We start from the raw sequence: 10,345 nt of genomic DNA, 5'->3' as shown, positions 1-10,345 counted from the left end.
CTTTTTCACTTATCTTCGCCCCATTGGCTACTGCATTCACCTCCGTGTTTTCCAATGGCTGTTTCTCTGCTCTGCAACGACTCAATTCCTACAAACCGTCCAAGACCACCAAGATAACCGGGGAGGGGGGCTTGAGAGCAGCTGAGTCAATCCTACTAGAACTATGCGATATGCTTCTAATCGTCCATTATCCGCTTCGAGGATAGGTGAGAAAGGACTTCTCGAGTCTGGCGTTGATTACAACTTGACCGTTGTTTAACTGACGACTAAAGCTCGAATTTGGAAAGAATGCGCTCTCGTCAGCCAAGGACAGGCGAGAGTTTACACAAAAATACCTTTAGATGGTCGCTTTCAGACTTTGAGTTAAGTCAGGGGACGGCCTTTCTTTAGTATTCAGCTAGTGCTCTGTCGTCTGTGATCAAATAGCTGGAGGATCAATGAAGGCACTTCAACTATTGCTGTTTTTTTTTTCACTTTGTCCAAATATCAATAAATACACGGTTCGCCAGAGCCCCTCTGTATCACCCTACAACTTGCTCACCTTCCCATTTACTCTATTCAATTGCAGCAGATCCGTTTTCTGAATGCCATACTTCGCCAGTAACCCCTCACTCTTCTTTTGCTGGGCTTCGATCCTCACCTTATGTGCCGGCCCCCGCTTGTTCTCATTCTTACCGAGCTGTAGAATATGTACCTCATCCGGGCCATCCACAATCCTCATTGTCCTTCCTAGGGCATACATGCTTGCTAGAGGCGTATCCTGACAGACACCGGCGCCACCATAGGCTTGGATAGCCCGGTCGATAACGGCCAGGTTCATTTCTGGAACAAGGACCTTGACTTCGGCAATCTCTTTGAGAGCGCCTTTAGCGTTGGATTCGTCAATTTTGATGGCAGCGTTCAGGACTGCGAGACGGGCGGCGTCGATTTCGATGCGGGAACGGGCGACTCGCTCGATCATGATACCATGCTTGTGGAGCTGTTCACCGAAAGGCTTCTTTTTAGGGTCATTGATACGTGCGAGGAACCATTCTAGCGCTTTCTCGGCCTGTGATGGGATGAGTATTTGAGGAAATGGGGTTAATTGATGAGGTTCTTACAGCGCCAACACTCCTCATGGCGTGGTGGATACGCCCTGGGCCAAGACGGCCCTGAATAATCTCGAATCCCCGTCCCTCGCCGAGAACCATGTTGGAGGCTGGTACGCGGACGTTGTTGAATGAAATGTGACCGTGGCCATGTGGGGCGTCGTCATAACCGAACACGGACAGCATGCGGTGGATAGTGATGCCCGGAGTGTCATGTGGAACAAGAATAACGGACTGCTGCTTGTACTTATCCTGGTTGTTTGGATCCGTTTTGCCTAGGACGAGGTAAATCTTGCAGCGTGGGTCACCGGCGCCGCTGCTCCACCATTTCTAAGAGTGTAATAGATCAGTTTGCTTTCTATGTAGGCCATAGAAAATTAAGTCCATATGAGAAGCCTCTTACCGATCCGTTGAGGACCCAATCGTTACCATCCCTCTGTATTTGCATTTCTATGTTGGTGGCATCACTTGATGCAACCTGCGGCTCCGTCATCAAGAATGCAGAGCGGATCTCGCCATTAAGTAATGGGTCGAGCCACTTCCTCTTCTGTGCTTCATTGCCGTACTTCGCAAGAACTTCCATATTGCCTGTATCAGGTGCAGCGCAATTGGTAGCCTATGCAACATTCAGCATGATGCCCAGCATGAGCTCCTCTCATTATTTAGCTTCCCGAACTCCATATCATTTCATATTCACCCTTGTACATTCTCAAGACCATATGCATACCTCACTGGCCGTTCTGCTCTTCCCTAGATATTCTGCCATAAGCCCATACTCTAAATTGCTAAACCCAGCTCCTTCCTTGAAGTGGTTCTTCGGCAGGAACATGTTCCACAGCCCCAGTTTCTTCGCCTTGGCTTTCAGTTCCTCCATGACTGGCGGGTGGCTTGAGAAGCGCTGCTCTGTGGTTTCGCCAATCTGGCGCGCGAAGACCGCGTCGGCGGGAATGCATTCTTCTTCGACGAACTTCTCGACCTGGTGGACAAGACTTAGTCAGTACGGGGCTGTTGTGACTTTCGAAGCAAGCCATGACGAAGAAAGAAACGCAAATGAAGAAGGTGAGAAGAGCATACAAGGTCCAGCGTCTTCATAGCCCTCTGGCTGACAAAAGGTCGAGCGATGGCGGGAACCCTGGCAGAGGCAGAGAGATGGCCATTCTGGCTGTTCTGGAGGAGCTCAGACATTTTGCAATTTTTCGTAAATGTTAAGGAATAAAAATTCAGGCAATAGGTGAAGAAGGGGAAGCAATTGATGCTGACACAATTGACTCGGCCATGTCGAATATTTAGTAGGTGCTTCGGCTTCTGGTGGAGCTTACCCCAGCTCGCGCTCCCCGCATTGTGAGTGGCTGCATACGGGTTCGATTTGTGCCGAGGTTGATCACCGAAACGGGCAAAGGAGGTGCAGGCGCTCACATTATCACGATAATATCATCCCATATATTTCGTATGCGACCCCTGTATCAACAACGAGCATGCACCGGAAACATTACTTTTACCGAAAAAAGAGTTGAGAGTCTAAAATTTTCAAAGATATCCAAAATCTAGCCAGAGACCTCTATCTCTGTCACAACTTTGCTCCTCTCAATTTTCACATTATTTCGGGATATGTATACTCTTCTCAACGTCGAAAAGAGAGAGATTCGCCTTGTTACAGTGCTGATAGGTTAGTGGGTTGATGAGGTTCAATGTGAGTGGTGTCTCTTACAGACAGTCCTAGCTATGAGGTAAGTGACATAAGATGACTGGGCATGATATCCGTACAAACGTTGAGGTTTGCGGTTTTGATAAAGGTTATGTTTATCTCGTAATGATATAGCTTCGTTGGTGTACCCAATTCTTTCACCGTTTCTATGAAAGGCTATTCCATACTAACTAACCGCAAGGCTTTATCATAATGCTATGGTTCCGCTGAGGATAGCCATCCAATATTGTTGAATGGACAACGACATGACGTAACAAAGAATCTTGAATCAGCTCTTCAGTGCCTCCGATACGCCAGAAATCTGAGAAGTCTTTGGATTGATGCTCTATGAAGCCTGGTGTCATTTCTCAGAATCTTCGCCATTCAAAGATGCGCAGGCTTCTCTTGGAACCTCTGACGAAGTTCCCAATCCCATCAGAACAACAACTACCCACCGCACTCTTCACCACGACTAGAGGCTACTTAGGTATAGGACCCCATCTGAGAGGTCACGGATGGCCATTGCGTGAGGAAACCTTCGTCCTTCCCGGTGGCCAAACACCGTTTCTCCTCCGTCAGGCAGGCGAACGATGTGTACCTGGACACAGGACCCAGCCATGTTACCACCTAGCTGGAGACTGCCCGTGCATGGTTTTATGGATAGGGAAGGCATGAAGGACTTTGAAGCACGGAAACAGAAATTTTTCCTCATTTAAGAGCTGCTCGTCCCTGAAATGTTCCGCCCTAGGAAAATTTTCAAAGAGACAATTTAGGAACTCGTTATGTCTGAACTAAATACCATTTTGCTCACCCTCAGATTGTAAAGCACATTCAGTCACACTGCTATGCAGCGGGTATTAAATTTTCCGGCTGACTGAAGTTGAAACAGATGCTCGATCGTATAAAGGCCCCAGACAACCTTGACCTCCCCACGGAAACCCCGCCTANCATGCAGAATATTCAACGCTCCTTCCCCCATTACAAGGTATACAGTAAGATCTCCATACCCTAGAATGAGAGCTACCATCTCTCGGCAAAATCAAGTACACAGGACCGGAAATACGACCGGACCACCCGGTACAACAAGTCCAGCGAACTGCAACAGTAGCAGAGAACAAAGAACGGTATCCACAAAGGTTAGGGAATCACATCCCAAAGGTGAAAAAGGCCCCAAGCCCCACAAGACGCCATACTATGCAGCCCTCCAAGAACGCACCGAAAATGCACAACCCACCCCCTTCCATTTACCTCAAGCCTGTACCCCAAACTAATTCTAATCCCCATCTCTCTCAAAAGGACCAAGCTCCTTCCAGTAGTTACACTAATTACCGCTGCGGCGCCCATGCCTCATCTCCCACACTCCCACTCCTCCCAGCCTCCACAGCGCCCACATCCTCCACACTCGTATTCGCGCTGCCCCTCCAGCCCCTCCATAGCTCCCCCAACGTCCCACTAAGACTCCGTCCCCTCCCTGTCGTCTCGCCCTCAGTGCCTCTACGCACTATCTCCCGTTCGCGCCCACCGTCGTCCGGCCCGTGCTCGTCGCCGTCCACGGCAATCGACCCGCGCCATCGGCTCGGCGTATGCGGCTCCACGCTGCCATTGCTGTTGTGATGGTGGCCGCCGCGCAGACTGCCGCCGCGGCGCAGCTCCGCGACGACGGCGCTAAGGCTGGAGCCGAGCGGGCTGGCGAGCAGCGGGCCCGCGATGGAGTTGCGCGCGGAGAGGCGGTCGCGGTCGTGGTCGCGGTCGCGCGAGCTGAGCCGCTCTGCGGTACCACTTCGTCGGAGGCGTGGTGCCGTGACTGGCGTTGCAGGCAGTGCGTCTGCCGTGTGCGTCGTGCCTTTTGGCGTGCGTGGCCTTGTTGCAGGGGCTGAGAAGGGGGCTTGGGCATCTGTGGGGAGGACGGGGTCGGAGACCGAGGTGAATAAGGGTGCTGGGGCGGGGCGGAGGACTGGTGATGGGGAGGGAGAGGCCGGTGCAGAGGATTCCCAGGGATTGGTAGTGAGAGGGGATGGAGCCTCTCGAATGGAGGATGATGGTGTCTCGAAAGCGGGTGTCGGGTGTGTGGTATTGTGAGGCGTAAGCTTGATGATAGGTGTCGAGGGAGCGGAGGCTGAGGCGTGGTGCATAGTTCGTCCAATGGCAATTGGAGGGGATGAATCACGCAAAGTGGAGGAGCGTCGTGTGCTCGTACCGGCTTCAATGTCTTCAGGGCCGTCCGTGTCCACGGAATCACGGTAACGCTCGCCATTGATAAGGTTGATGGCATCTTCAGGCTCTGGGTCCCTATCTTCCTGTTCGTCGGTTCGCCGAGGTCGACCACTAGTAATGAGCCAGACGCCCATAAATGTCATAGCACAGCCCCCGATGAATTTGCCAGCATCGTCGCCGGGAGTTTTTTTGAAATCCCGGTAAAGTACCGCAGAGCCTAGAATAACGGATAATGTGAAAAGCACAAATTGCGTTGGAATAACTTGAGTTGCGTCGAAATGTTGGAGAGCACGGTTAACATATTTAATCTGCATTACAGCGGTGAAAATCAGGACAGCGACGAGGAGGTACGTAACAGGGAAGGTGAGGGCACGCCAGAGGGTGTATGAAAGGAGAGAGGCAACGCCCTTGGTGGAGAGGGCTGTATAACCGCCTGTAGAACACGTAATTGTTAGTCCACCACATAATAAAATTCAGGCGCAGAGAATTACTAAATCTTATCCCAGGGAAGGAGTCAGTATGAGGAAATTTGCACTCACCGAATAATCCAACTAGCCCTAAATCGATGAATATACTCTTTCCACCATATTTGTTGCTAGCTGCCATCAACCCAATTATTACCGCAACTGTGATTCCAAGGTAAGTCTCAAACTCCCATGTCCCGATTAACTTCCAGATCTTCCCCGGTCCTAATTTAGGGTTATTGTCGCTGGCTGACAGCACCACAGTGACGGCACCAGTAACTGCTATAAACACACCCACCCCATCGCGTTTCCGGAAGGGCTCTTTGAGCACAAAAGGAGCAATTATACAGTTCGAGATGAGAGCTACGACGCCTAGAGGAGAGACGATGGACGCGGGTGCAAATCCATAGGCAAGGAAATTCCCAGCTTCGCCAACCGTCATCATGATGATGCCACTCCACCAGTACGGTGAATGGAGGTACGACTTCTGTTTGAAAGCCGCTTCAGCGCGCGAACTGGAGGCGGAACTGGATGTTGCCGTATCGATAGATGGGCGGGATGGGCTGTGCCGAGGTCGGGAGTGGGGGTAGGTTGGTGGAAGAGAGGCAATTAGAGGGTTGGATTCGCTAGCTAGATGTTCATCATCTCCATTTCGATCTAGGGCTTCCTCCTCTTCTTCAAGCCTGTACTCGGCGTCTTGAGGCGGATTATATCTAGGCGTAAGGTTTGCTTTGACTCTTTCTTCCGCAATAGTGGCTTGGTTTGTACCGTATGACTTTTTTCGTCCTTTTCTTATTCGTTCCTTCTCTTCCCATTCTCGGATCAAGCGTATATGCGCATACCGTTGCATGTTCAGCGCGAACGAGATCAGGATGTTGCCGATGATTGCCGTCACGATACCAATGAGCGACGACCAGTTCTCCCGGCCCATACCGGGTACTATGGAAGTCGGAGTAGATGAGGGCGGAGCAAAGGTAGTGGGAGTCGCTAAGCCAGCAGCATTGTGGAGGGTTGGTATGATCATGGCCATTAAGAGGAAGTTTGATGCCGGTTCCGGGGATGACGATGCGGCGTTAGCGGAGGTGTTTGCCTAGAGTTGGATGGAGGGCTGCGAAGGCTTCGTAGCGGACGCATGTGCAGGTACTAGGCAGTTAATGTAGTGGTTGTAGTGTGCGACATGCTCGATTCCTTGTGGTCTCGAGATGCGCGTTGTGTTGGTGGCAGAGGGTGAGTTCGTCGATATGCGAGCTTCCAACGTGGACGTTTCACATGACGAAGTTGATCCGAGCTTCCAACACCGGTCTTGGCATTAGTGGCTTTGTGGTCGTGCATAAGGAAAAATAACTTTTAAAATATCGGTGGAGGTGAAAGTGCAGCCAAATTTAAGGGGTATAGACATTCCAAGCTTCATCTCGTTAAGCCCATGTAGTAATTTAGCTAGAACGAGCATGCACTCAGGTCAGGTATTTTGGATTCCCGTTCATGCGGTACGGTTGAACCCACAATATTGGTTAACGCTTACGGTTACGTTGAAGATGTAGCTGAACGGATTTCTGAGGAAAACCCTTGAGGCGGAGATTCGCGTTACACAATTGGACGCATGCACCTGGTAGAAGACTTCGGTATTCAGGGAAAAGAGAGGTAATGTTTATTGTTGTTAATGTACAGCTTTGCAAGGCATTCTAATTAAAACTGCATTTCGTGGTAGGCTGGATGCATTAGAGCTCCGTATAGTGACGCTACTATTTCGTCATCTGCAGACGCCGAAATCCTACCTATTAGGTGACGTGTTACTCGCTTATTGTTCTTGCCGAAATATCGTGAACTCGCGCCGGAGTAAAGCCGGTCATCGCGCACCACCCAATTTCACATAGAAATCGATGCAATTGATTATTTTTGCTTGCACACGCCGTTATAATGGGCCGTTGTCTTCTAATTAAGGTTATAAACCAAATTAAGCTTCGTTTAGATCTTGATGAGTATGTACCTGATATAGCGGTCGCTTTAGGGCTGTTAAAAACAACCGTTTATAAGCTTCAATTAAACTGGGACCTTTGGGGCCAACCGTACGCGCCACCTAGTATAAAACTAGGTAGACCGGGCCTTCTTTTGGAGTATTAAAAGCAGGTCAGTATTCTTGGTATAGTATTAAGTTTTTTATTAACGTTCCTACCTACTTATAGCAACTGCTTAAGTATCTTAAAGATAGGCCTACTGCGTATCTTGATAAGATGCAAGACTTCCTCTTTAATAAATTCAACATCTAAGCCTCTATTACCACTATTCGCCGTGTTCTTAAGGTAGCTTAGTAGTCTTAAAAGGTAGTCTCTAAGCGTGCCGCTTAGTAAAGCTTATTGCTCTGTTATACGTGGCAAAGTAGGCAAAAAGAATAGCTCGCTAACTAGCTTATCTTTCTTAATAAGTTGGCTTTAAATAAGAGGACTAGTAATAGAAAACGAGGCTGGGCGCCAGTTAGTGCAGACTGTAAGGTATTAACGCCATATAAAAGATCTAAATAGTGGAGTATCTTATCGGCGTTAACGCTTAAAGGCTATATAGACCATATTATCTTTTAAGGAGCTTTTATAAGTGAGCTTTTTAAGGCTTTTATAAAGCATAAAGTTCTACCTAATTATACACCGTACCCAGGGCCGCGATTAATTATTATACTGGATAACGTATCTATCTATAAGTTAAAGCGGCTTTAAGAGCTTTACGACCAGGCGGGTATTATTCTTAAATTCCTACCACTATATTCGCCAGATTTTAATCCAATTAAAGCAACTTTTAAAGGTCTAAAGGCTTAGATAAAAAAAAACTATATACTAGCGGTTAACTTTAAGAGCTTTAATAGATTTTTAGAGTTTATAATTAGTTAAGCTTATAGAGTTTACACGGAAGGCTATTTTAAAAGGGCTAGCTATATAGTAGAATAAGGCTCTTTATAGAGACTCTCTATAATCTACTCTCTACTCGTGGTATACTACTCTCTACCATTTAAACTCTCCTATTTTCTCTCTTATCCGCGGTAGCGTGCCAATTGGAAAGCCATAATCCTTCCAGATCTTAATTATTATATCTTTTAGAGATCTTATTCTATTAATATCCCAATCGTCCTTTACTAACGTATGCCTAATTAACTCTAGAATCTGCCTTTAACGCTTATTAAAATGGCTTAGCTAAGCTATCAGCTAATTAAATAACTGTAAGAGGATCTTATAATAATCCGTTTCTAACCGTACTAGGCTTAACTAAGTAGGCGGCTCAACACTAGAGGGAGGCGGGGGTTAAGTATGCTGTTGCTAATTTAGATATCTTATTAGTCATCGGGAAAATATAGTACCCTTTCAATGGCCTCAATGGCTGGTGGTTGACGCAATTAGCGCGCAGTTGAGGTCATTTGGCAACTCGACCGACTAGCCTATATCGTGTTTTTTTAACACGCAGCCTACGCGTAGCCTGCGCGTAACCTGCGCGCAACCTACCAGCAATCTACGCATTTGGCAACCATAATTATATTTACCTCTTTTATACTAATAGCATATTTTAAATAAATAAAAGCTACTTTAAAGCTATTTATAAGGCTAGCAAAATAAATATTATTATTTTAGATAATTTAATATAATATAGCGATGGTTCTCTTCTACCTATCTACCTATTAACTTACCTACCTGCCTACATTACCTACCTGTCTACATTGCCTACCTGTCTATATCGCCTACCTATCTACATCTACTTGCCTATCTACATCTACTTACCTATTTATATCTACTTACCTATCTATATTTACCTACCTATCTACATTACCTACCCGTCTATATCGCCTACTTATTTATATCTGCTTACCTATCTACATCTGCTTACCTATCTATATCTGCCTACCTATCTACATCTACTTACCTATCTGTATCTGCTTACCTGTTTATATCTACCTACCTATCTACATTTACTTACCTATCTGCATCTACTTACCTATCTATATCTACCTACCTGTCTGCATCTACCTACCCGTTAGTATCTCCCTGTTTATGCCTACCTGTCTATACTACCTTAATTCAATTAATCAATTGAATCGTTTATAGTGTTCGCTGGCTAGTTGTTGTCGTCTAGCTCTAGCGACAGTCGTCTGGTTCTAGCAATGGTCGTCTAACTCTAGAGACGGTCGTCTGGTTCTGGCGACGGTCGTCTGGTTCTAGCGACAGTTGTCTGGCTCTGGCGATAGTCGTCTGGCTCTGACGACGGTCGTCTGGTTCTGGCGACGGTCGTCTGGCTCTGGCGACGGTCGTCTGGTTCTGGTAACGGTCGTCTGGTTTCTGGTAACGGTCCGTCTGGTTCTGGCGACGGTCGTCTGATTCTAGCGATAGTCATCTAGTTCTAGCAACGGTCCTCTGCTGGCTGCCGTTCTAGTGCCTCCCTAGGTAGGGAGGATGTAAGGAAGGAAGGAAGGGTAAAAAATAAGGCGGCTACATAGGCAGAGACACGTGTAGACGCTATCGGGAATTATAGCGGGGACCCGATGCAGAGCTTCGTGTAGAGCCCTCCGTACGCAGAGCTTCACGCAGAGCTTCGCGCAGAGCCCTTGTGCAGAGCCTCTGTACGTAGAGCTTCGTTATAGAGCTTCGTGTAGAGCTTCGTGTAGAGCCCTCCGTATGCAGAGCTTCGCGCAGAGCCTCGTGCAGAGCTTCGTGTAGAGCCTCCGTACGCAGAGCTTTCGCGCAGAGCCTCGTGCAGAGCTTCGTGCAGAGCTTCGTGCAGAGCCTCCGTACGCAGACCTCGCGCAGAGCCTCGTGCAGAGCCTCTGTACGTAGAGCTTCGTGCAGAGCTTCGTGCAGAGCTTCGTGCAGAGCTTTCGTGCAGAGCTTCGTGGCAGAGCTTCGTGCAGAGCTTCGTGCAGA

The 10,345-nt window shown here is 48.0% G+C and overlaps 2 protein-coding genes across 2 annotated transcripts; both read right to left on the bottom strand.

Annotated features, from left to right (window-relative positions):
* Positions 1 to 409: 409 nt before the first annotated feature.
* K441DRAFT_619183 (acyl-CoA dehydrogenase NM domain-like protein) lies at positions 410 to 2,362 on the bottom strand. Its single transcript, XM_067645863.1, has 5 exons — positions 2,163 to 2,362; positions 1,816 to 2,064; positions 1,492 to 1,704; positions 1,101 to 1,418; positions 410 to 1,048 (listed from the first exon to the last, which is right to left on the bottom strand). The coding sequence occupies exons 1-5, from the start codon at positions 2,271 to 2,273 to the stop codon at positions 527 to 529; spliced, it is 1,413 nt and encodes a 470-aa protein (XP_067499214.1). The 5' UTR covers positions 2,274 to 2,362; the 3' UTR covers positions 410 to 526.
* A 1,735-nt stretch (positions 2,363 to 4,097) lies between these two features.
* Positions 4,098 to 6,480, bottom strand: K441DRAFT_680953 (DUF803-domain-containing protein; the record flags this gene model as incomplete). The annotated part of the gene is made up of 2 exons (XM_067651420.1): positions 4,098 to 5,419; positions 5,526 to 6,480. The coding sequence occupies 2 exons, from the start codon at positions 6,478 to 6,480 to the stop codon at positions 4,098 to 4,100; spliced, it is 2,277 nt and encodes a 758-aa protein (XP_067499213.1).
* Positions 6,481 to 10,345: the final 3,865 nt, after the last annotated feature.

The sequence above is a fragment of the Cenococcum geophilum genome, assembly GCF_001692895.1.
Source record: "Cenococcum geophilum 1.58 unplaced genomic scaffold K441scaffold_54, whole genome shotgun sequence".
In the NCBI taxonomy this organism is placed as follows: Eukaryota; Fungi; Ascomycota; class Dothideomycetes; order Gloniales; family Gloniaceae; genus Cenococcum; species Cenococcum geophilum.
This window is presented reverse-complemented; position numbering and strand designations above follow the sequence as displayed.